This window comes from Varanus komodoensis, unplaced genomic scaffold (assembly GCF_004798865.1).
Source record: "Varanus komodoensis strain SLA01 unplaced genomic scaffold, ASM479886v1 scaffold8, whole genome shotgun sequence".
Classification (NCBI taxonomy): Eukaryota; Metazoa; Chordata; class Lepidosauria; order Squamata; family Varanidae; genus Varanus; species Varanus komodoensis.
Window position 1 is genome coordinate 38,440,440 of NW_025336481.1, and position 27,020 is coordinate 38,467,459.

At 44.1% G+C, this 27,020-nt stretch overlaps 1 protein-coding gene across 4 annotated transcripts in view; it reads left to right on the plus strand.

Moving 5' to 3' along the window:
* Positions 1-27,020, plus strand: part of F13A1 (coagulation factor XIII A chain) — a 112,966-nt gene that overhangs the window by 46,972 nt on the left and 38,974 nt on the right. For all 4 annotated transcript variants that reach the window (XM_044454710.1, XM_044454711.1, XM_044454712.1 and 1 more), the window contains 2 exons: positions 13,079-13,330; positions 17,264-17,382. In XM_044454710.1, the coding sequence (XP_044310645.1) occupies positions 13,079-13,330; positions 17,264-17,382 (371 nt within the window). The remainder of the gene's footprint in view (positions 1-13,078; positions 13,331-17,263; positions 17,383-27,020) is intronic.

The window sequence follows — 27,020 nt, forward strand, 5'->3', positions numbered from 1 at the left end:
ATACCTCTGAAATGCAGGTAACTTTCTAGTAATTATACACAGGCCTCCTCCAAACATCTGAAAAGTTATCATTTGATGGTAGCATCTCTATGACAGCAATTCAAATATGGAAAGTGTTACAGGAGGTGAGGGTTTATTTATTAATTAAATTTATTTCCCACCTTTTTCTTTTTTTAAAGAACTCAAGGTGGCTTACATCCTTCTCTTCCTCCTGCTCTTAGTCTAGTCCCCACAACAACAACCCTGTGGGTTTGATTGGGCCGAGAGTCTGTGACTGGCTCAAAGTCTCCTGACTGGCCCCATGGCTGAGCGGGGACTTGAACCCAGATCACCTGAGTCCCAGACCTGAGCTCTTAATCACTATTCCACACTGGTTTGCAGTGTTGTTATACCAGCATCTTAGGTGTCAAAAGGTCAGGGAGATTCCATTTACACCAACGATTTGTTAATTTCCATGAAGTATGTAAACATAGGAGAGTAGTCAGGGAATATAAAACATAGCGGTGTAGTAACTTCTTTCCAAAAAGAAGCAGCTTCTGGATATTGCCCAGCCTGTGGTTAAAAGAAGCATTCTCCGTATTGCAGTGCCAGTGAACAGTCAATCCCTTATTAAAGAGATGTTGTGGTGCCCAGTAGTTGCAAAAGGGACCGTTTTGCTGAATTAGACACAGTCTAAGAGCCAGAGACATGGCAGGATGATGCCACAGTGGCAGTCCACTGATTTGCCATTTTGTGCTGGTGCCCACAGTACTTTTTCAGCTCCCCAGATGTTTGCACATATCCAAAAAATGTCCCTGAACATCTGTCACTTACATTAAAAACCTGCCTTTCCGATCTTGGTGCTTCCTAGATTTTTGAGTTTCAACCTCAACAGCCCTAGCCATCACAGTCAATGGTCAGAAAGGCTGAAAGTTGTAGTCCAAACCATCTCAAGGGGAACAGACTGGGGAAAACAGAGAGCCAGTGTGGTGTAGTGGTTAAGAGCATGGGACTGGGACTCAGGCGATCTGGGTCTAGTCCCCGCTCGGCCATGGAGCCAACTGGGTGACTTTGGGCCAGTCACAGACTCTCAGCCCAACCTACCTCACAGGTTGCTGTTGTGGGGATAAGATGGAGGAGGAGAATGATGTAAGCTGCCTTGAGCCCTTTGTAGGAAAAAGGCAGGATATAAATCAGAAAAGAAAAGAAAAACAGAACTGTTAAAAACAAGGAAATGCTCCTCGCTCTAAGTTTCTAGTCTTAAGTAAAAGCCAAAAAGGAAGCAGGACTGAATTTAATGTTTCTAGTTTTTCTTCAGGGCAACATGAAGCAGTTTCACTACTCCTTTCCCTGCCAACTTGCTATTAGTCCCACAAGGAAAGCAACTGACCCAAAAAATCAAGCGGTACCCATGAGTTGGTATAAACAAGCCATCTCTGATCTTCCCATAGTCTGGTCAACATTGTCATATATATGGCACATGACTGAACGCAAGTGGTACTTGAAAGCACCCCTTCAGCGCTGTCTTGGATACCAAGCGGTTGGGGGGTATGACCCATCCCAGGCATCTTTTACAAGACCATTCTTTGTGGCCTGTTTCTAGCTGTTTTAAAGCTTTAATGCTTCTTTGATTCTGTCATCTTATTGTCTTGTTTTATCCTTGTGTTTCTATTCAGGGTGGCATAGAAATGAAATAAATAAATAATATCTTCCCAAGTCACAGCCACTGCTCTTTAGCATGCATTCGTTTTCTTTCAAAACATGCCAATGGAAAATCACTGACAACAAGCTAAAATAAAGCTAATCAGATTATCAAGCTGGTAACAATACATAAAAAGCCTTATGGCAAGGTTGAAAGCTGACTCTTGTGCCTGGGTACACTGACAGTGACCCAGTTTCCCCCCACCTGAACTCTCTAGATGTTGTGAACTTCAGTTCCCATCACTAACCACAGGCAGAGCCAGTGATCAGGAATGCTAGGAACTGCAGTCCAAAACCATCTGAGAGAAAGCTGGCATTGGCATTCCCTCCATATTTCTATAATCTGCTAGCACACCGGGCCCGACTTCCTTTTCTTCTTTTCTCACATGATGGATCAGCAGGTGGGGAGGCATGGGGAGAGGGCACCATTTTCCAGTCCCGGAAAATAGTTGGGCTTAGAGCAGCAGGGCCAGATTAGCTGCTCCTTCTACTCTGGCCTCCACCAAGGTGACACCATGCATGGGTCCCGAACATCCCTAGGGCCACCAGTAGTTCCCCCCACAGATGCACCTGCAGAATCTTCTTGAGATGTCTGCACCCACTTAAGCAGAGAAGTCCCTTTTAATCCTGTCAGATATCTGGGGCAATCTGGCTGGCGCTTGCTTCTTCTTGCCACTCTTGGGTGGATTGTGAGGGAATTCTGATGCTAATGTATTCTATTGTTTTAAATGACACATTGAAAGGCAGGCTTTGAATGAAGTTCATCACGACTGTTCATAACACACTGTTCGTAACAATAGAGGACAGCTGTGCTTGGAATCCATATTAAGGCAACCTGAGGGTTATGCACATCAGGGGTCTTTTCTTTTTAAAATGCATCCATTCATTTAGATTAATTTAAATGTTGCAATATGATTGATTTATTTATTTCACTTCTATACCTCTCAATTGCCCAGAGGCTCTCTGGGTGCTTTACAAACTTAAGAAGCATATAAACAAGTAATAAAGCAATAAAACCAATACAACAACAAAAACAGCAACCCGCAGTGACTGCCGTCAAGTTGACACATGGCGCAACTGCCATAATGATTAAAAGAATATTAAAAGTAACAATTATCTGTTAAAATATATGAAAAATAAAAAGGTTTTCACCAGGCACTGAAAAGAAAAAATAGATTGTGCCAGGCATGACTGAGCCCTGAAGTAAACTCTTCAGCCACTACGGCCAAATTTCTCCAACCAGCACACAGTTTTGCACTCCATAAAGTCTCAAGCTATTAGGAGAAGGCCAAGGAGTTACCCCTGCCTGTTGCGATGGGTCGGCCCTTTTGCAGAGTATGGCGAGGTCGGATCCCTGCTCTCTAGGGGCAATATAGGGACTGCTTTGGGCTGCCAGTGGGCACAACTAGACACAGTGATCACAGTGTTGCCACCTCTGGCAGCTGTGCAAGTATTCTTGAAGACTCTGCTGAGTCCAGCTGGACTGCTCTTCCAACCCATGCAAAGCTGTGTCCTTTCTCAGGTAACAAGTATCAGCCCATTCTGGCCTGGATGGGCAATCCAGTGCAAATGTGGATATAAAATCTAGGAAGAGAATTCAGTGTGAAAGCCAGGGCTCTGTGCACAGATCTGCCTAGCTAGATTGGGAAGCATAAATTTCACAAAAAAGCTCACATATTTGTTTTTCCTAGCTTAGCAGCTGGTGTGCAAGTTTTTCCTGAGTGAATGCATTCCACTGATTTTATGAAACATGGTTTAACACTCATAAACAATCCTTTCTTTAAGGGATGGAATTGTTCATCGAAAATGAGAACAATATGAAGCAATTTACTCAAATTGCTATGACAGTCTTCAGGTTAACAGGCCTTTACCATTGTATTATTATTAGAAATACTCATTTGACAGAAAGTTGCAGTTGGACTGATTATCTGTAAAAACCAGAAATGTCATAATTAGAAAGCCAGTCTTTTTTAATGGCTGTACCGTGCTCAACAAAATGGATCTTTCCAGTTGACTTGTATTAAGATTGAAAAAAGACTATGGCCCAGTTCTAAACTGAAAATACTGGGTTTTTGAAATGCACTGTGTTTCATGGTGTGTATTTTTATCACCTGTTTCCACAAACCATCCAGCAAACATCTCGGAATTTGATGCTAGAGTGCAGGGGCAAAATTAGCCCCCCAGGTGGAGTTGGCAGGCCTCCACAACCCACACATTGTCACTGTGAGTGGACATGGGCTGAAAGCATATGCACTTGAATGTATAGCATGTGCACTATATGTGCATTGTATGTGCAGGTAAACTCAGGCTTGCTGCTCAGTCATGCATGGACTGGATCACAGAAGGAGAGCAGAATTGGTCCTCCTTCACTTGTTGTCTAGAAGGTAACATCTTGGCAAGTGCCATTTGTTGGGACAAAGAACTGCAAGGGTGAGAGGAACCACATCTGCTTTTCATTTCCTACTCTGTGCAGCAAGCTGTCAATGAATTGTTTCAATAGGATAGTGGAATAGATTTTGTCTCTGAAGAAGCCAACAGTGTATTAGTTTAAAAGATTGACTTAAAGCATTTCTACCCTGCCCTTTGGCCAGAATGGTTCCTTCCTGGATTATTTTGCAAAGGACAAAAATAATACACTCCCTGCCTCCCAAGCTTGCAAGCTGAAAGACACAACACGAATGGAAAAGAGATTGGGAGGAAAGAGGAAAACACCCTCTAGATTTTCAGTTGCCAACTTATGGAGGCCGTAAAAGTAGACCTAAGCATGATGGAAAGTTGCTGCTTCCTCTGCCCCTCATGGTCTCTGCAGTGGGAGCTGATGCCAAAAGGGACGGGATCTGAGCTGAGTTGCACCCAGGCCCAATAAGGGGGGGGGGGGTAACCTGCCTACTTGTCTACCTGATGACCTTAAGCATGTCATCCCACAACAGATTTCTGTCTTTGAAGCATCTGTTTGTGTGGGGTGTTTCTGACTATCGAGTGCTTCCTACTGCTCTGCCTGTGCTTCCGTTTCACCCTGTCATAGAAGTTGCTTTGCCAACATGCTCTGGTCTCAGCTAGATGTGATGTCAGTTGTATGAAAGCTATTAAAATATATCCTTTTCCCTTGAAAGAAATGCAAACAGCTTCCTTAGAGGAACAGAACTGGAACCTTGATCCCAGACTGAGATGAGATTAAGATCTTTTGCCTCATGGCTGAGGCTCAAGAGTACAACTCCCGCAAGTATTGCAAATGGAAGATGCTATTCTCAAGCCTTATTCACCACCCACATCTGAGATTTCTCTTAGTGGGACTTTACAGCCTCCTGCAAAGATTTGGGTACAGCAACCCGCCTGCTATTGGACTTATACCCCCTGACAAAGAAAGCCTTGTTATTTATCATCTTGTCACAATTATTATATTTCCCAGACATGCCTGGAAGCTAGTGTGTTTTCTGTATGCTGTGTAGGAAGGGTCCATCTGAGTAAAATAAATGAATCAAGTTGTGTGGGGGATGAGTTGGTGAATGCATTAACTTCACCATGTGTAATGCCTTCCCCAAAGGCAGGAAAAACCCTAAAAGCAAATGAGATTTTTAAAAGGCAGCCGCATGGAATAATTAAAAAGAAAACCCTGCTATACTTTTAAGTGTAATGTGTTGCAGCAGTGAATACCTTTCTGCCGTCAAAATATTACGTTAAGGAGTATTTGCCACTTGGAGAGGAAAACAGGAACCCAGCCCAGAGCTGAAGTTCTGAGTCTTGGTGCTCCCTCTGCTGGTCGTGTGAAGTGGTGCGCTCTGCTCACCAACCTGAACTGTACTCATAAACTGCGACATGAAGTGGGTATGATGGAAGATTGTGTTACAGACACCTTGTTGATCATGGGGTGGGAGGCATATATGTTCAAACCTCTGTCATCTCTCTTCATGGATCGTGGTGTTTTGGTTTGGTTTGGTTTGTTTGGCTGTTGAATTTGCTTTTTTGGAAGTGCTTCAAAAACCTGCAAAGCCTCTTTGACCAATAGCCCCAAAAAAGCAAAGCAAAGCAAAGCAAAGCAAAGCAGGGTACGGGAAGCAATGTGCCTCCATGGTCTATCACACCACCCTCCATGGTCTTTAAAAATTATTGTCTGTCTCTGTGCTATGGAAATGCACACAGCAACATGGTAGTTGAAGCTGGGTTAGAAACTGTTGTCAGTGTGTTTAAAAGGTGGGGGCAATCAGAAGCAAGCAAACTGTGTCTAGGCACCATACTTTGAGAAGGATGGAAACAAATTGGAATGGGTTTGAAGGAGGGCAGCAAAGAGGATAGGATTATAGAAGATAAAGCATATGAGGAAAGGTGGGGAAGTTCCTTCAGCCCAGGTTTTGGAGAAGCTGTCTGGTGCTGCATTCTGGTGGTGGGACAGGGGAAAGGCAAACAAGATGTCCCCCCCACTTTTGTTTGTTTGTTTGCTTGGTTCAATCTAGGGTAGTGTGGCTTGAAGCTCTTATTGCCTGCAATTGAGCCTTAGGAGAGGTATTTCAACCTTTTGGAAAGGAGGAAAGCTGTACAAAATCTAGGAAAACACAACTGTTGATGGTTGAAGGGAAGAGGAGAGGCTGGGAGGAGTGGTGTGGTCATGAGGAACCCCAAAGGACTGGAGCAGGAATGAGGGCCTGACATTCCTAACCTCTGGATTAAAAGAACAGGCTAACAGGGGCAGGGGACACAATCACCCCCATGAATACCTAAAGGGATATCAATTTGAACTGGGCACAGAGCTGCTATATCAACCACTGCTAACATTAGATTTTCCCCTCCCTCCAACGCAAGGAAAATATGCTCAACACCGGAACATCTTTCTTCTCACATGCTCTTTAGAGGATAAAAGGATCAGGAGCCAAGGCTTCTGCAGGCCGCCCTCCACCCCACCCCATAATACTACTTTCTCTTGAACTTTGAAACTTATAAAGCGTTTGCCATCTTTCCTTGAGGTATTTCTGTTCCCTGGAGCTTTTATCCTTGTGCATAACTGGAGATATCCGACTGATGGTTTACAACCCAATGGGATCGTAGTTCATTTATTAGGTGCCTGTCGGATGCCACAGAACCACAGCCATAGATTAAAAATATGCTGTTCAGGCAGGAGGGCATCAACTTTGCAGTGTGCCTGCCTGGGATAAAAGGCAATGGTGGAGAAAAGGATTTTTTTTAGAAGAAATTCCCCAGGGATTTAAAAGCTTGTTTCCTAGCCAATATAAATATACACCAATATTTATTTTAGAAATGTGCGTGCTGTGTGTGGGATCTGAGCTTGCAACGGATCAATGAAATGTCACGTACACAAGAGGTTTTATCTTGATAGGCATAAATAGGTGGAGTTCAGGACTCACTGCATATGCAGCTTGAATTTAAAGAAAACTGAAGACTGATGCTGAACACTTGACTCAAGAGCCCTAATTTGGTAGGAGTATTTTTTTAAACGTTCCCCTGAGTCAGCTCTGGATTACTGCATTAGTATAAATATCAGAGGTTAAGGACCAAAACTGTGTATCTGCCACCTTTTCCACCTCCAACCCATTTTACTCTAGGAGGAACTGGGCCTCCAATCTGGATCTTAAGTTTTCCTACTCCCCACACTAAAGTCCTAATCTAGCCTGGGGCCCTTGCACTTGTGAGAGAGTAAAGATTACCACTGCCACTTGCCCAACAAAAAGACATGGATGCTTGACTCACATTTAAGCTGATGTCTGTTTTGGCCCTTGAGTGAAGGGACTGAAATAACTGGCTGCATAAGTAATTTTTTCCTTGATACTTTACATAAAATCTGCATAGGTTTTGTGCCACCTCTGTCAAGCTTCCACTTTTCAAGTGTTTTCTCTGTATCACAGTCTTTTAAAATTTTTATTTCTAAATACATTTTAGAAATAAATAAATAATAAATTTCTTTAAAAAATTATGGACAACATTCCTCCAGGCTCTCCTGTCCTCCACCATCCCTTGGAGTCCACCTAAGCTCACACCAACTGCTTCAAGTGACTCCATCTAGCGACCTGATCCTCTGCCATCCCCTTCTTCTTTTGCTGTCCACGAAGTCCACGAACCTTAAAAGAGAAAAATACCTCAACCTGCTCCCAAATTGTTGTTGTTGTTATTTAGTCACACAGTCATGCCCAACCGTTCACGACCCCATTCCTCTGGGTTCTCCTGTCCTCACCAAAATATCTGTGTTCATTGTTAATCTTTCCTTGGCATTTCCATTTCTTTAGCAGCTGTTTGTGTTTTAACTTTGGTTTACCAATCTGCTATATCAGAATTGAAGCCCAGCATCTACTGAACAAAGAGGAAAGGTCAAATCTAGCAATTGTTTGAAGCACAAGTCTGCACTCAAATTGCAGATCCAGTGGTTAGCAGCATCTTCACAGTCTTCTACACCTTATTCACAAAACGCCGGTGGCGTCTGGGACCGGCCCCCAGGAGCGAACCAGAGCATTGGATGGCCCTACCTCCATCCGCGCCGCCCGGACCCCGCCGCTGCTCCGCCGCCGCCTGCTGCTGCCGCTGCCGCACCGAGGCCAGGACCACCGGCCCAGGCCCCTGCTCCGGCCTGCTTCCCCAGGCGTGTGTGAGAGACGCGCTGGGGCGGGGTGGGGCAAGGGGAGGGGTCCTGCGGCCTACAAAGCGCCGGTGGTGTCCAGGGGCCGGCAGCCTTGGGCCAGCGGTCGAAGGGCAACGGCCTAAGGGTGGTGACGCCGCCGTTTGGGAGCCATTTGGGGGCTGAGTAGGGGGCTAGGCTGGCCGGGAGCTTTGGTGGTTGGCCTTGGTTTCGTTCGTTTGTGGGCTAGCAATGGTTTTAAGTAGGATATTTTTAGTAATTTTAATTGTCGGTTTTAGGTTGCTATTAATTGGTGCATCTCGTGCTTTACTATGATGTTGCCTGGGGAGCATGGGCGCTGCCATTGGGGTGGTGATGGGCAATGGACGTTATGGCGTTGGGGGTCTAGCGGGTCTGCATAGAAGAAGGAGGGACAGATGGTTAACACCTGTCCCTCTTTCTGGTTATTCCCCCAACTGGCGGGTTCCAAGTAGACTTGTCAGCTGCCCCCCGGACCTGTCGGTGCTGTTGCTTAATGCCAAGACGGTCCAAAATAAGGCAACACTCATCCGTGATTTGATCATGGATGAGAGGGCCGACCTGGCTTGTATCACAGAGACCTGGGCGGGTGAGGGGGGGATGTCGCTCTGGTTTATCGAGCTTCTATTTCCTTTGTGGGGCTTCCTGTCCTCTTGAGGCCGGGGCTGGAGTGCCTCCACTTGGCGTTGGGTGACCAAGACAGATTGGGGATTCTGTTGGTGTACCGTGCACCCTTCTGCCCAACAGACTCCCTGCCTGAGCTGACAGAGATCGTCTCGGACCTGGTGTTGAGGACTCCCAGGATGTTGGTCCTGGGGGACTTCAATCTCCATGCTGAGACGGTTCTAACCGGGGAGGCTCAGGACTTCATGGCCTCCATGGTGGCCATGGGGCTGTCTCAACACGTCAGTGGCCCGACCCATGAACGTGGACATACTCTGGACCTGGTTTTCTCGACGGGGCAGGAAGAGGGTGATCTGAGGGTGAGGAATTTAAGTTTGACGCCCTTGTCGTGGTCAGATCACTTCCTCATAAGATTTGAGCTCGAGAGTGGCCTTTCCCTCTGTAAGGGTGCAGACCAGATTGTATTGGTCCGCCCCCGAAGCCGGATGGATCCTGATGGATTCCTGAAAGCTCTGGGGGATTTTCCGGTTGACAAGGCTGGTGATCCTGTTGATGCCCTGGTTGAATTGTGGAATGAGGAGGTGACCAGGGCTATTGACATGATCGCTCCCAAGCATCCTCTCCCACCTGACAGAGCCCATTCATCTCCTTGGTATACACCTGAATTACGGGCGATGAAGCAGGTTGGGAGACATCTAGAGCATAGGTGGAGGAGATTACGGGGTGAATCTGACCGAACACACTTAAGAGCCCATTATTGGGCCTATGCTGTGGCAGTGAGGACAGCGAAGAAGAAATTCTTTCCACTTCCGTTGCCTCCTCACAATGCTGTCTGGCAGAGCTCTTTCGGGTGGTGCAAGGGCTGATACATCCAGGCCCAAAGAAAGATCTCATACCACCCTCAAAGGCCCACTGTGATGACTTTGCCAGGCATTTCAGGGAGAAAATTGCTCAGATTCGCCACGAGCTTAACTTTACTATTGAACCAGATTCTACAGAGGAGATGCCAATGACGCCGTCGAGTCCACAATTAATGGAGGAATTTCATTTGTTGCAGCATGATGATGTGGACAAGGTGCTTGGACAAGTACGCCCTACCACCTGCTTACTAGACCCATGCCCATCTTGGCTACTTAAGAAAGCCAAGGATGGGATTGCCACCTGGATCCTGGAGGTGGTCAATGCCTCTTTAAGAGACGGTCAGGTACCTTCTTCTTTAAAAGAGGCGGTAGTCCGACCAGTCCTAAAGAAGGCGTCACTGGATCCAGAGATGGCCACTAATTATAGACCAGTGGCCAACATCCCGTTTCTGGGCAAGGTGTTAGAGCGGGTGGTGGCGGGACAACTCCAGGCACTCTTGGATGAAACTGATTATCTGGACCCATTTCAGTCCGGCTTCAGACCTGGGTACGGTACTGAATCTGCCTTGGTCGCCCTGTACGATGACCTGTGCAGGTAGAAGGACAGGGGGAGTGTGTCCCTGTTGGTTCTCCTGGACCTCTCAGCGGCTTTCGATACCAGCGACCATGGTATCCTTCTGGATAGGCTTGTGGGATTGGGGGTCGGAGGCACTGCTTTGCAGTGGTTCCGCTCCTATCTCAATGGCTGATTTCAGAAGGTGGTGCTGGGGGACTATGGCTCTGCGCCATGGCAGTTATGCCATGGAGTTCCGCAGGGGTTCATTTTGTCCCCCTTGCTATTCAACATCTACATGGGAAAGGTCATTAGGAGGTGTGGGCTGCAGAATCATCAGTACGCTGATGATACCCAGCTCTACCTCTCGTTTTCCACCAATCCAGGTGAGGCAGTGGCTGTACTGAACTGGTGCCTGGCCAAGGTAATGGGCTGGATGAGGACCAATAAACTGAAGCTCAATCCAGACAAGACGGAGGTCCTGTTGTTAGGCGGTTCGGGCTTTGGGGCAGGGGACCTGGACCTTGTCCTGAATGGAGTTGCACTCCCTCTTAGGGACAGCTTGGGAGTGTTCCTCAACCCTGAGCTGTCTTTAGAAGCCCAGGTGACGACGGTGGCGAGGAGTGCTTTCCTTTAGCTTCGGCTGATCCATCAGCTGCATCCCTTCCTGGAGAACTCTTGCCTGGCAACAGTGACATACACGTTGGTAACTTCCCGATTAGATTTCTGCAATGCGCTCTACGTGGGGCTACACTTGAAGATGGTCCAGATACTTCAATTGGTGCAGAATAGAGCTGCCAGGCTGCTGACGGGAACTGGGCATTGTTCTCATATAATCCCAGTTCTCCGTCAGCTCCACTGGCTCCTGATTGAAGTCCAGGCCCAATTCAAGGTGTTGGTTAAGACCTATAAAGCCCTCAACGGCTTGGGCCCTAGTTATCTAAAGGAACGCTTGCATCCATATCTGCCCTCCCGCCCCTTGAGATCAGCAACAGAAGCCCTCCTCTGGGAACCCTCTGTGAAAGATGTTAGGAGACTGAGTACCCAGAGGAGGGCCTTCTCTGCGGTGGTGCCCTGACTATGGAATGCGCTCCCCAGAGAGGTCCGCCTGGCACCGTTGTTATTTGTTTTTCGGCACCAGGCTAAGACCTTTTTATTTAAAACTTATTTCAAGTGTTAATTTATTATGTAGGATTTTAAAAAATTTTAAGCCGAGATGCACCGGATTTTAATATTTTTAGCGTATAACTTTATTTTTGCATAATTTTGTATGTTTTTGTTTTTGTTGTGAGCTGCCCTGAGGCTTTGTTGCAATGGGGGCTGTATAGAAATGTTTTAAATAAATAAATAGATAGATAAATAACTAAATGCACTTTGAAGCCCCCCTTTTCAAGTGTGCTATTGATTTGGTCTCCCGCCCTCCCTATGCTGCTTCTTTTAAAGGTCTTCTCCATTTGCCATGTGGCCCAAGTATTTTAGGCTATATGGACAATGTAGGTGGTTCTGTCACACAAACCTTAGAAAACAAGCAGCCAAACAAAAATTCAAACAGAATTGTAAATGCATGTCCAAAGGGACAACTCCTGGTTTTCTGGGTGCCAAGTGCAACATCAGAGGGTACCTCCAGTCAGAGGACTCTTAGCAGAACTGGGGTGGCAATGACCGTCCCCGGGATCTGGCCCTCCCCTGATCCTCCAGGCTTCTTCCTGTGCTCAGCCTGCTCTTAGGAACTGAGCTGGGCCAAGAGGAAGTCTGCGAATGCTCACAAAGCTCCAGCTGTGCAACCAGCAACATGCTTCTACAGTACATGCAGCACAAACAATGGCTGTGAGACCAATGCATAGAAACAGGGTGCTGGTGCTGCAGCTTTTATTTATTTATTTAGAAAATGTCTATGCCGCCCCATTCGCCGAAGCCTCGGGGCGGCTCACAAAGCCTTGGGGCGGCTCACAAGCTTTCGTGGGAGCGCAATCCCTGGTGGGCATCTAGGTGAGCGCTCAGTGTCCTCGCCAAGAAGTCAAGACTCCCAACCTCAAGGAAATGGGCCAGGGTCTGGGGAGCTGAGCGTCAGGAGCCCGCTAGTCCACCAAAAAGAGACTCCTCCCACATCCCTAACTGCACAACCAGTTAAAAGTCACTGTGCAGCTGCTCTGACTTTTCCTCCCTAATGGATGACATATGGACAGAAAAAAGGATAAAAGAGCCAGTGCAAAAGCACGGGAAGCTTATGAGTTGTACGGGTTGAATGGTTTCTTTCCTGGGATCCTAATGAAAACGAATCTGAGAGTTTTCTTTTAAACTGAACTCAAAATGAGCTTTTGTGCACATACAATATTGAAGTGCATCATGGGAGCTGTAGTTTAGGAACCCATTGGCCCATTTTATGGGCAAATGACTTTGGAAGCTTGAGGTAGGATACAACCCTCTTTGCTTGATTTCATATGGTGTGTTTTTGGTAGAAGTTGATACCAGCTCTGCATTTGACAGCGGGTTTAGAGTGTTTGTGTCTTTCAGTCGGAATGCTATTTATCTGCAAATGATAGACAATTCTACACAAGAGTGATTTAGTTTTAAGGAGCAAACAGGGGCTGAAGACACAAACCTTAACCATGAAGTCACTTATAGTGTTTATTTTTATTGTGACACAATAGACTAACATCTGGCATTCTTCTAGCCCGAGTTTTGCAGTACAGTCAAAACATGCAATAATTGATCATCTCCTGCACTCGTCCGTTTTCCTCTCTTCTCTCCCTGTCTCTGCAGGACGATACCCACAGCAAAATAAAGGCACGTACATCCGAGTGCCTTTGGTTGAAGAGCTTGAAAGTAGGAAATGGGGAGCTAAAATCACCCACAGAGACAGCAGGGAAGTTACCCTGCGTATCATGCCAGCTGCAGACTGCATTGTGGGAAAATTCCGCATGTACGTGGCAGTCTTGACTAAGATTGGCATTCTCAGGACAAGACGAAACCCAGATACGGATACATACATATTGTTTAATCCCTGGTGTGCAGGTAAGTAAAATGCAATGCAGAGATGGCTTACAGGTGGTGGTGGCAGAGAAAGCAGTGTCATCGATGTACTTGGCCCTCTACAACATGCAGGAAAACCCTGTTCCTAGGAGCTGAATCTGCATTTGTGATTTGATGGCTTCTTCAAGAAAGACCAGTTGAACTGAATGTGATTTCTCCATTAATGGGACTCTTATCTCCATTACCTTGCTCATCTTAGAACAGCACTGTGTAGTTCAGGTGTCCCCAGGCCTCTTGGCTGGTGGGCATATATGGGATTTTGAGCAAGTGTGTGGGCACTTTCACAAAATGGCTGCCATTTTGAGAGGAGGGGCTTGTCTTTTCATAACATGTCAGACATGGGGGACATGGCTGGTCACAAAACATCCCTTTCCCTGAAGGCAAACAGGTGAGATTATAGATATATTTTTAAAAATTCCCAAATGCTTGTTTGCAGGGGCTAAGCAGGTTAAGAACAGGTGATCTTGGGTGGCATTCATTCATAGGGTCACCAGAAGTCAGATACAATTTAATGGCATGTAGCACAACACATTTCCCCAAGAACCTAAGTAGGGAGTGAGTAGCAAAGGAGGGAATGGGCTCTAAAACACAAAGCCCTTAGTTTGAGGCCAAAGCAAAACCTCTTTGCTTCCTGTCATGCCAGGTTCCCTGTTTAAAAAATTGCAAATCTTTTTTTTAAGAAAATAAAGATCACAGGCACTTTGGCAGGTGGTTTCCACAGACACACAGGTGTCATGGGTGCCACAGTGAAACCCCGGGGTGGTCATCCTTATTTGCCCCCCACCCACACACCCCACACCCTCTATTTTGTGCCTCCCACTTCACCAGACATCACCTACTCTGTTTTTCTCCTCTGTTCTTTGGTGCACCTTCTCTGTGCTGCATCACCAACTTTCTCTTGGGGTTTCAGAAGGAGCTCTTGATGTTGCACAGAAGAGCTACTATGGAGAAAGTGAAGATCCTCATGACACCAGCTTTTCCTTTAACAATTGTCTTTCGACTGGTGCCACCATGTGCTTTCAACCGAATTAGCTTCCATAGGTGAAAGCAATCAGTTTTGTTTCTTAAAACAACGCGTTTGAGATCCATAAAACATTTCTTCATCATCGGTACTGCAGCACACAAAAACTATCTGTAGCATTTGCTTCTCTGTCTAAACCAAATGCATTAATAGCTGTCAAAAATCAAGGACACTCTTTTCTGCAATGTGCTTCCCTTCCTCAGCAAGAATTGAAAGCTCCTTTTGACTCTTTTCGCTTTCATTTTTTGCTTCAGCAGCACTTCATTTGAGACAAAATAGAGCACACTTGAACAAAGAAAATGCATTCATTGCCATCTTGTTTTACAAATCTTTATGAAGCAGGAGTAGCAACGAGATACAAACAGATTTAAGCACCTATAATTTTCTGAGCGGAAGAGGGGGAAGGAGGGAGGGGGGGAGGGAGAGAGAATAGTTCAGGATATGCCCCACAGTAGATGGATTGCAGAAGTCAAGCATTTACCCACAGAAACGTCCAGTTCATTCATAATCACATTTGAGTGGTAGCAGGTCATATGTACTATGGAGGCCTACATTTAGATTGCCCTAACTAACTTTTTACTTCTTCTTTTTCAAAGATAGCAAATTCCTTATTGACCACAATCACCTGAAAAGCTCCCTCCACTGAATTCTGTAGAATTCTATACATACTTGCACGTGCAGGCAGATGCCTAGTGCATAAATGGTACCATCTATGGATGTGCACACCAGTCTTTTTCACAATACACTTTGATGACTGTCTGTCTGCCTGCCTGTCTGTAGTGCGTGGGCGTCCATCCAGCTGCATCTTCTCCTCCACTTGTCTCTCCATATCCACTTCCAGTAATCTGATAGCTTTACCATGTCATTCCCAAAGCTGGGGCCAAACTGGACGTAATGTGACCATATCAGTCATCAGCATGAGCCCTGCTTGGTCAGACCCAAGGTCCATCTAGTCCAGCACTCTTACTGATGGGGGCAAAGCATCCACTTGAAATCCCTCAAGCAGGGTGGTTGCAAGACCTCTGCCTGCCTAAGCTCCCCAGCAACTGGTTTAGGATGACATATAGGCTTAAGGGGCATGTGCGGAAGGAAGGGTTAGCCCTTTCCATTAGTGCTGCAATCATGATGAAATGTGCCTTCTGCCTTGCTTGGAGGCGTCCCTACAGCTAATATCCATTTGGGGAAAATATTCATTGAGGAGAGAAGGGTTAACCTCCTCCCTGGTGCTGTGGCCCGGTGAAGATCTCCTTGTCCCTGTTCAAAGAATCATAGAATAGTGGAGTTGAAAGGAACCAAGAAGGCCATCAGGTCCAACCCCTGCTCTTGCAGATCACCAGTTTACACCACCCCAGTCAGATGACTCCATGTTAATCAAGAGATCCACTGTGGTATAGTAGCTCAACTGCTGGACCAGGACTCAAGAGATGCAGATTTTAGTCCCCACTTGGCCACAAAGCTCGCTGGGTCACTTTGCAGCAGTTGGTGGCTCTCAGCCTAACTGACTTCAGAGAGCCATCAAGAGGCTAAAAATGGACAGGAGGAGAAGCTGCCTTAAGCTCCTTGATGGACTGGAAGTGATGCATTTCACATTTGGTCTCACTTAGCCCTCAGAGAATGTGACTTGCTTCATCTTTTCATATACATCTTGATTTAGGCTGGTTCTGTGCCAATTTGTCCTGGAAGATGTCCTTGGTGGATCAGCATCTGGAAATTTGCTCAGAGATTACTGTTCCATGCGGCACTTTAGGATTGCTTGCAAAGAATGTCTGCAAAAGGGGAGAATGCCCCTGTGATGCTCTGTGTTATTCCTGAGTGCAGGGAACTTCCCATGTGCTGACTGGGAGGCCTCCAGCCCCTGGCTTGAAATGGAGCCCTCCAAATGGAGCCCTCTGCTGTGGCCAAAGAGATACTGATGCCTCAAACAAATTCTTCCCCTCTCCCTGACATTATAAGGCAGGGAGGATTCTGATGAGAAGCTGCAGTTGTCCCATCCAGCAGACCCACATAGGTAGCTGAGGCTCGGCTGTCTACAGGCAAAATCAGCAATTAGTTGGAGAGTTTTCTCGGACAAGGAGTTTTCCTTTCCACCTGCCAGAAAGCACTGCTGGTGTGAGAAATAGAAACATGGCTAGTTTTAGCCATAGAAACATGGCTAGAAACATGACCTTGAAAGTGCAGCTGTGTTCTTTCCACGTCAGCTGTAAGGAGGGGGATTGGAACATGGATCCACAGTGCCAATGTTGACGTTCCTTCTCAGACCTTCCCAGTAGTCCTGTAGATGCTGTCCAGGGGGCATAGAATTGCTCTTCTCGTGGTGCAAGGTATTTTAATAAATAGAAAACTTCTGTAAAGCTGCCCTGTCTAGTTTCCTGGGTCCATCTTTTCTCATCCTACCAGGTGAGTAGCTACCAAGAAGTCTGAGTCTCATATAAAAATGGTTAGTGACCAGAGTGTACAGCCCTTCCTCCGATATCTTGTAAGCCCAGTACAAGTTTTCCCTTTAAATACTTTGAGGCCTCCCATCCCATCATGATGAGGTTTCAAAAGTGTCCTTTGATCTGCTGTGCTGATGTCTAATTGCATCATGCACACCAGACATTTCAGCTTTGCAACATATACTTATAAAAGGCTAGACAAGAAGTGACATTTTAATTGTGTTTTACAGATCCTGTTCAAAATAGCTAACAGTTGCTATCATGTTTTGTGTTTGTTCTTTGTTCTTAAGTTAAAGTACAACTTCGTGTGGGGAGAAACATTATTGTACTGCAATGCGAGATGAACAAAAGGCAACCTTTTAATTAATGTCACATCATTTGGCAGCATTAAATTCTGATGTACATTATAAACAAAGTACTTGTAATTAATGTGCTTTTATAAATACAATTCTGATGCAGAGGATGCTGTGTTTCTGGATGATGAACAAGAAAGGCAAGAATATGTCCTAAATGACCTTGGGGTTATTTACTATGGAGACGCTAAATGTATAAAAACCAGGACCTGGAATTATGGTCAGGTGAGTCCTTTTGAAAGAAGTGAGTAGAGCTTTCCAATCACGTTTCTTGCATTTTAAAGACTTTCTGTGCCATGGTGCTGTGCAATATTGTTGAAATATGCCATCTTGGGCTTCCACTAGACATACTGGTACAACTTTTAAAGACTGGAGTATTGGCTGAAATTCTCAACACAGTCACATTAAGGTTTAATGGAATGACTCAAGAGTTAAGGGCTTGCAAAATCTTGTTGGGTAGCTTAGTCCTAAGCTGCTTGTTTACTATGTATGGATTTATTCAACTCCTCCTCATTTATTTAGCCGTACATCTGAGATGATTATGACAGACAGGAGCTTGAAAATATTGATTAATTGATTAATTTAAATGCAACTTCTAACAAAGAAGAAACTAACAAAATATAAACGGCAATGAGAAGCATTATAAATGTTGTTCAGAAAACACCAGGATACCCCATAAAAGCAGTAACACAGACTCATGAGACGTACTTGAACTATTGGTCTTTTCCCCAAGCTGGTGAATTCCAGATGTTTTGGGCACAACTGCCAGCAATCCAGAGCAGTAGACATGCTAGCTGAAGCTGATGGGAGTTGGCAATGAAAATATCTGGAGGCATCAGGTTGGGAAAGTCTGGGCTATCTTCTCAGCAACTTTCAGGCAGCAACTGAGGGTTCAAATCAGGGGACAGCAACATGCAGTCCATAGGCACACGTCCTTTTTTGCCACCCCCAGATTGCCACTGCCTTACTAAATTGCCACTGAAGTCTGGGGGTCTGCAGGGCAATGAAAAAGCCACATTTCTATATTAGAACAAGGGATGTGAGGAATACAAACTTTGCTTTAATGCAATTTCGTGCTTCCCTAAGGGCTTCCAGGAGTACAGTGCTGTGTTAAAACAAGGTGCACCCATGACGTGTGTGTTATTTCAAAGTGAAAACCAGTGGTTTTCTCATTGCCCAGTTGCTGCTGGAATTCAGCAGTGATAATTGTAGTGATTGTGGTATCCCTGGGAGGCGTCACCACTGGAAATATGACAGGTAGGTTACTACACTATATATAAAATGTGATAGGGAAGTGCTCCTCCATAGTAGGAATGCTCGACCATGGTGCCTGGCCCATCTGATTTCAAGAGGCAAACATTTTGTTCTTGGGCCATTCCTTTCCAGGTAGTTTCAGGCATGTAATTGCCAAGCTGTGGGAGTTTTAAAGGTAAGAACCAACACAACAAGGCAGGATCCTGAATTGGGTATCAAAGCTAGTTACTAGCCAGGGTAGGTGCCACAGAGTGGATTGAACATGCTCCTTTCCCCCTGTAATTAGCAGGAGATAAATAGCAACCTATGACACCAGCTGAAGCATCTAAGCATCTTCAGGGTCAGTCCCATGTAGAGCACACTGCAGTAGTCACTCTGCAAGGTTACAAATATGTGGATTAGCAAAGGTCCAAGAAGGTTAATACACCCGTAATGATGAGCATAGCTGGTGCAGACACATGCTTATCCAGGAGCAAAGGAGGTCCCTTGGTTCATAATCTGATCGGATGTGGGGTTTATTGATCCATCTGTCAAAAGAAAGATGACCACGGAGGTGCTAGGGCCTCCTATTAGCAGAGCCTCCATCCTGCCTAGATTCAATTTCAGGCTGTCTTAGCTCATTCGTTCAGCCACAGCATCAAGACTCTCGTTTAGAAAACTTCCCTTCGATGCTTACTTAGTGAAATATAGAACTTGAGGGAAACAGTATTGGTTTATTTATGATACTCATCAGCAAAGCTCTTGATGATTTCTGTCAGCAGAAATTATAGTTGATGGGTGTTAAGCAGCATCAGTGATAAAAACCAGGCCTCATATGTCACCTGCCAGGGGGCCGAAGGGGCTTCAGCAGTGAAGACCCCTTGGGTCCTCTCCGACAAAAGAGGCACTGTCTGACAGGCAGATCCGACATCCCTTCAAGCTGCTCACACCAGGCTTATAAATTAAATGATCTGCCATATAAAAGCATGGAAAGGTCAACAGTTATGGAGAAAGAGGAGTTCCCTTCTCTGTAGGACTGGCGGACCCATGAAGCGGGTTGAAGCCCTCGCCTTAGGTGGCAGACGGGGAGGAGTGGCAAGGTACACCTCCTGTCCTCCCCAAGCCCTGTTGCTGCTTCGGTGGGCACTGCAGTCAGCCCCACCAAACACTCTCTTGTGGTGGCATTTACTGTAGAGGGAGAGAGCCAATGGACTCTCCAGGGCAGTCACCCTCTGGACAGTCACCCTCTCACGGGCCAAGGAAGCACATGGCATGGCTCTTGGGAGAGCCCACTAGGCTGAAATGTTTGGCTCTGGGAGAGCCCTTCCTCAGAGCCAGGGTAGGCAGTATTTGGAGAACAACAACCCCTGACCACTGGCCATGCTGGCCATGCTGACTGAGGCTTCTGGGGGTTGTAGTCCAAAACATCTGGAAGACACCAGATCAGGAAAGGCTGGTCTGAATGCAATATTTACTTTTTAGAGCCAGAAAGGTAGAAAGATGATGGGACTACCTGAGAGGGGAGGGATTGCCTTTAGGCAATCTTTATAGAGGACAGTCCTCCATCTGAAGGGCTGCCTGAGGACAGTGCTTTATTGAAGGCACCCTGTATTAGAAAAGCCATCTGGTCCAAGTCCTGTTTATAGATAGGCCATAGGGAGGGAAAGTCATGGCTTTGGAGCTGCTTATCAGCACTTAGCACTGGGACAACAAACTGAACAGGCAGGAATACAAGTCAACTTTCCACTTGGAAAAAGGAACAAGAAAAAGAGATTCCAAAGCTGACCAGGGAAAGGAATGTAATCTAAGTGGAAAAGACCCAAACCTGGTGCAGGTTAACATATAGGCCCAATGTTATGAGGAAAGGTCAGTGAGTCCAAATCCACCCTCTCTGATGGAGGATCATGGTTATTTCCAAGCATGGTTATTGCTGACGTTAAGATTCATATTGGCATGAATAACTGACACTTTTAGAAGAACCTCTTAAAATTATGAACAGTTGTGGTTAAAATGCACGTTTTATTGATAATAATCATTAATAAGTTGATCTTTTAAATTTATTTGTGCCAATATTAAAACTAATAATTCAGATGAACTTGGTACTATGATGCTTAATGTTGTGAGCCGCCCTGAGGCTTTGTTGCGATGGGGGCGACATAGAAATGTTTTAAATAAATAAATAATGGAAAGGTGCATCCTTTTTAAGGCTATTCATGGTGGAATGGAACCACATAAAATTATGGTACAAAATATTAAGCATCTGGAAATATTTGCTAGATATAAATAAAGGAACATAATGTAAAATACAATCAATTTGAGGTATTACATTCATTTTAAGCATATTTACCCTACCCCACTGATTTAACTTTATCTGTCAATGTCCTTGAGACTGCATCCATCAACTTATTCAAATTTGACTTAATCATTTGTGATATGTTTCTTGGGACAAGTATTCCCAGATAAGTTATAAACTCAGTACAAAGTCTGAAATGACAATTAGATAACACAGTATATTATCTCCAATACGTGTAAGGTTTGACTTACAGAGTCATCAGATACGCTGAAAATCATTGTTTGTATCAAAACTGGAATAGATGAAAGCCATTCCAAAATAAACAAAAGATGATCATTAGTATATAGAATAAGTTTATATTTTCCATATTATGCACAATACATGACTATTACGATTTTGTCCAGTAACATATGTCAGGGGTTCCAAGCATAAATTGAATATCTATGGAGAAAGAGGAAATCTCTGCTTTGTCCCTCTCTCAAGTAAAAACAAAAACAAGACAAAAACAAAACAAAAAACTCAGACAAGACTCTATTGATTCTAACTCTAAGAGTTTCATATACGATTTTAACCCAGTTCTGACATTCTGGAGGAAAACTAAGAATTTCTCAGTGTGGCAAAGGTAAATTTCCAATACATTTTATCGAAGGCTTTCTCCACATTCAGAGAGCTGACAGCAGATGGGTTGCTTCTTCCCTTATTTAATGCAATCAGATTCACAACCAATCTAAGATTATCAGTTCTCTTTCTATATTTAATGAATCCCAACTGGACTAACATTGCAATAACTTCTTGTTATTGTATTTTACAATAACTGTATTGTACAGTTAGTATTTTAATATTAACATTAATCAATGAAATAGGTCAATAATTAGCACAGTGGGTATGATCTCTATCTGGTTTAGAAATTACAATAATATCAGCATTGTAATAATATAATAACATTGAGTGCTGATGAATAATTCAGAAATAGAGTTGTACAAATGATAGCATTTGGGAACTAGAAGAGCTGGAAAATGTTTCATACCACTCAAATGGAAATCCATCTGGACCAGGTGATTTTTATTTTCATATTATTTATCTGTCAATGTCATTTGTAATTTCATCAATCTGCAAAGGTACCATTACATTGGAACATTTCTACACTGGGAAAATTGACCAGAAAAACATACACATACATTAATCTCCTACACACACACACACACGCACACACTTTTATATAGATATTGAATATATGCGTGCATGCACACATGATTATTTTATATATATTCAATTCAAATTTAATATGTTGTACCTCTTGATAAAGTTGTGCATTTGAGGAGGTAGCAAACTAGATTCTAAGAGGTTTCAACTTATCATTTGCCACTCCTTTTAAAATTTATTTTTCTCAAAGCAGAAGCAATATTTTGGCCTTGGATGAAAGCTGTGGTTAAACCTTTTTAAGGAGCCCCCAGCCTTTCGCAAACAGACCATAAGTTCTAATCTTAGGGTTTCCTAAGGTACCCTCATCAGAGAGCTAGGCTTGGTAGTGGCTCCCTGCTGATTGTATTTTCAAAAGCAAGCTCAGCTGTAGAGCTATTTAATGTGTGAAACCATCTTTTTGATATAACATCAGTTTTTTCTTGCAATCATTACTCTTGGAGGCCCATATATGCCTCTGTTCTGATTGATAAACAGTAGAATCACAGGAGGAATATCCAGGAGAGGCTGTGTCCATGTGTCTGTGTCGGGAAATTTAAAGATCCAGACCAACCTAGCAACTCTGCTTTTCGTCCTGCCAAATAGACATGCACGTAGTTCTTTGGTTCATTGGTTTCTCAAAGAGAATAATTCCCTTTCTATTCCCTTCCATGTATGTGATCAAAATGAAGCTGTTCTTGTAGCAACATCAATGCATTATAGACCACAGGTTGCAGAAATACAAGGGTTCTTCCAAAAGTTTCTGCCCTTTTTAAAACTCTATTTATTAAGAATTCCAAAAACAAATTGCATCACTTTTCTACTTAGTCATCTTCTTTGTCTATGCATGCTTAGGCAGAACAAAGTCCTGCAGTTAGTGCATCGCAGGCTGCTGGAGGGCGGTTGAGGGTTCTAGACTTTGTAGCTGTCCAGATGTACATAGGAATGTGACCTCAGAAGCTTAGAACAGATACATATGTCCAATGGTGAGAGAGCCATTTTGCAGAAGCCATTTCCAGTGAGTTGTTCTTCTTCCTGGATTGGGCCAATCCTTTGAATAAACATTCAGCTCTTTGAAATTGGTATTGTTTTCTTTGGGTAGGTCTTGACTTCCAACATGAACTCAAGTTCCTACTGTAGGTTTATAACTTATTATTTACTAAGGAACTTCTATTTCATTCTAAAAGTGGAGAAAAGTAATGTGGTAGGTAACTAAGCCTAGGAAATTAATTATGATAAATGCCCAATGCAATGGCATTGGATAGCTCCACATCATGTCACTTATGTTAACTGATCAGTGGCATGATAAATTTGTTGCTATTTTTATCCAGTCAGCATTTTTAAAGAAACAGAGACCATCTGGAATGCACAAACAAAGGCTTTCAGGGCTGCCACGGTCCAGCTTGCAATAGAAATATAATCACCTGATTTGTTTACCCCGCTTAGAGAGGCTTGTAATTAAATTCATGTGCCTTTGCCACCATTCTGGCAATTGTTTTCCCAGAGACAGTGTCATTTTTGGTTGCTATGCAATTTCTTTTCAGCAAATTGGGCTGTATCACAGGGCAGGCTCCTTCATAATAAATTCTGCTCTATTTAGGCACTTCTGCCCCCTATTTATTCCTGTCCTTGTTGTCATAGGATTCCAGAATTTAACATCCTTTATTGGAGTTCATTTTGAATGCACTTGTGAGAATTTCTAGGCTGTATTCAGGAGGACAGGCAAGAAATGACCAACTATATTTGGAGGGATAGAAGAGAGGATGTTGGGATTCGATTGGGGTGGGCAAGTTATGATCCTGGTTTGGCTTAGAGATGGTTTGGCTTAGAGATGGTTTGGCTTAGAACTCCCATCAGCCTTAAACAACATAGCCAATGGCAAGGGCCAATGAGAGTTGTAACCTAAAACCTCTGGAGCACTACAAGCTGCCCATCTGGATTAGATTGAATTTGAGCTAGTGCTGTCCTCTAGAACAATGGTGCACAAAAAGTCAGTCTCTAGAGATCTTGGGCTTCCATTCCTGGAAGCTCCTGCCACCATGGCAAATGGTCATGAATGAGGTGAAGTCCAAAACATCTGGAGATCTATTTGGTATTCATCTGTGTTGTAGAAAAGCATATTTGTAACGTCAGAGATCAATGCTGGAGTACATGATTGCAGCAGAATATTTTAATGGAATGCTGGATGCCTTTTTGAATTCACAATGGCTACTGCTTCTCTAAGCTGTGTTGACCATTTCAAAAGGGAGTTGTTTAGGAGAGGCAAGAGAAACATGCAAGAGACAAAAGAATAACCTCTGTGTACATGTCTTGTGAAAATGGCCTATATAATCTCTATTATGCACACATTCCCTCTGTATCTATTCACATGCAACCCTGCCTGTCCAATCATGCTTCTGGTTAAGTATAGCAATGACTTTGTCATCTTTTTATTTCATTTAAAACCATTTATATCTCATGCTTTCTTGCTAAGATGATCACAGTAGTGTACAATGAAAAACAATCAAATGATATTAAGCCATACTCACACAATGGGGTTAAGCAATGGCTGTCAACCTTCTAAGGTTCTGGATGAACTACCTTTTGCCACAATCTGCACTGTGCTTCACAAATTTAATGACAAAAATTAAAGTATTTTAACCTTGGCAACGTCTGCCTTCACTCCTTTGAGCTCTGCCGCTATTCATGATCTGCAAGTTGGGCCCAGCTCCATTAGGTTCCCATTCCGCAAGTGGAGGAGAATTGTTTTTGTTGCTTTTTAACTTTTTCTTAAAAGCCTTTGGCAATTAACATTTTGAATTAAGGCTTTATGCTGCTACTGGCAAAATGCATCTATTTTGTGGGTCATTAATAGGGTACAATTTCTTATTATAATGTTATGTTTTTTTCTATTGTTGGTGTAAGCTGCCTAAAGACTTAGAGAGATATAGGTGTAGTTACAGGCAGAAGGGCTCTTTACCATTGCAGCTTTCACTTTGAGCTTTATTGGAGCTATCCATGTACTGAGTCATCTACAAAATAGGTTCACCACCATGGAGCACCATGGATCTCCTATAAAGCTCTGAATGCAAGCTTCAGCGGATAAGGAGTCACCAGCCTCTCCTGGTGAGAGGTTCAAGACAGATAATAGCTGCAATTGAATGGCACACCAAACCATTGTTCAATGAATGGAAGCCATCTGTGGGTTCTCACACTTGCTACTCCTCTTCCAGTATGACTGCAAGAAGAATGGAGGAAGGCTTCGCTTCTGGTTTAGATGAACCTCACCTTATTATTTTGTCCCAACCTTACGTTTTGAAACAAATCAGCTTCCAGCCTTGGGTTATATGGCCAGCTTGTTTAAGAAAGCCATAGTTAGCATGAATGTAGGTTTATGAAATAATAAATGATGGTCAACTGGAAGTGAAAAGTGTTGATCTTGGCCATACAGCAATGCTGTAGGAAGAGAGAGGAGACAGGCATGTACATGCCTGAGATTCACTGTGACTCACTCTAGCCACAGTAAACCATGGTTTAGTATGGTGAACACAGCTAACGGCATGAAACACATGCCCTGGAAGCTATGCGTCCCAGTGTCGTCTGTGGTAAGCAGGTTTTGCAAGATTTTCAAAATCCTGTGAAACCATTCTGTCCAGCAATTTATCCCTGTGAACAGAGATAAGTGGCTGGACAGGATGGATGGATGGATGTATGAATATGTACAGCAAAGTTCGCAATGCTTTTGGCATAGCCTTTTCAGATCCAGTCTGTTTCCAATTCCAGGTGTGGTACATAAAGATTTAAAGACTTTTTTCTCAGGCATCTTCAGGTAACTTGTTCAGAACTGATTGTTGTTATTATCCACAGCAACCCAACTGTATAATTTATCTCCAGGTTGATCTGTATTTATAACCTGGAACTGAAACCTTCCTCTAGAACACTGATGGTGAACCCTTTAGAGACCAAGTCCCCAAACTGCACCCAAAACCCACTTATCGCAAAGTGCCAACACTACAATAAAACCTGAAAACTGAGGTTTTAGTTTAAAAAAACACCTCACAGCCAGTCAAAGCAATTTATTTATTTATTTATTTATTTATTTATTTATTTATTTATTACCCTCGGCAGAACACTGACCAGCCATGTGAAAGAGAGTCATGGCTAATGAGCCGCGGCTCATGACGTCATCGCCTGCCACCACTGCTACTTTCCAAGCATCATTATTATTATTATTATTATTATTATTATTATTATTATTATTATTATTATAGCATTTCTATTCCGCCCCTTGCTGAAACCTCGGGGCGGCTTACAACATGATAAAGTACATTGAAATACAAAAGTACATAATAAATTACCATTAAATATAAAAATACAAAAAATACATTGATTTACAAAAATAAAATTAAAATTATCAGTATAAAATAAAAATATAGGAGGAGAAAGAGAAGGAAGAAGAAGTTGCCCTGGCCAGATCATATGTTTTAACAATTGAAATGATGTTTAAATAAAAAGGTCTTTACCTGGCGCCGAAAAACCAGTAACAACGGTGCCAGGCGGACCTCTTTGGGGAGTGAATTCCATAGGTTGGGCGCCACCGCAGAGAAAGCCCTCCTCCGGGTACTTACTCTCCTAATTTCTTTCATGGAGGGTTCCCGGAGAAGGGACCCTCCCGCAGATCTCAAAGGGCGGTCGGGCATATATGGACGTAAGCGCTCGTTCAGGTAGCCAGGACCCAAGCCGTTTAGGGCTTTGTAGGTCATAATCAACACCTTGAATTGGGCCCGGGCTTCAATGGGAAGCCAGTGAAGCTGACAGAGGACTGGAGTCATGTGAGCATAACGCCCCGTCAGCAACCTGGCAGCTCTATTTTGCACCAATTGAAGTGTTCGGACTGTCTTCAGGGGAAGCCCTACATAAAGCGCGTTACAGAAGTCTAGGCGGGAAGTCACCAGCGTGTGTGTCACCGTCGCCAGGCAGTCGTACTCCAGGTAGGGGCGCAGCTGATTAATCAGCCGAAGCTGAAGGAGCATGTGCATGGCCCCTATGTGCACTGTTCTCCGATGCTCAGCTGCTGGGGTGATGCTGGGACGACTTAACTTGCATGGCAACAGAGAGGGCTCTGACTGCCTGCGGAGGCACATGTGACAGAGGTTCACCATCACTGGCCTAATCCTAC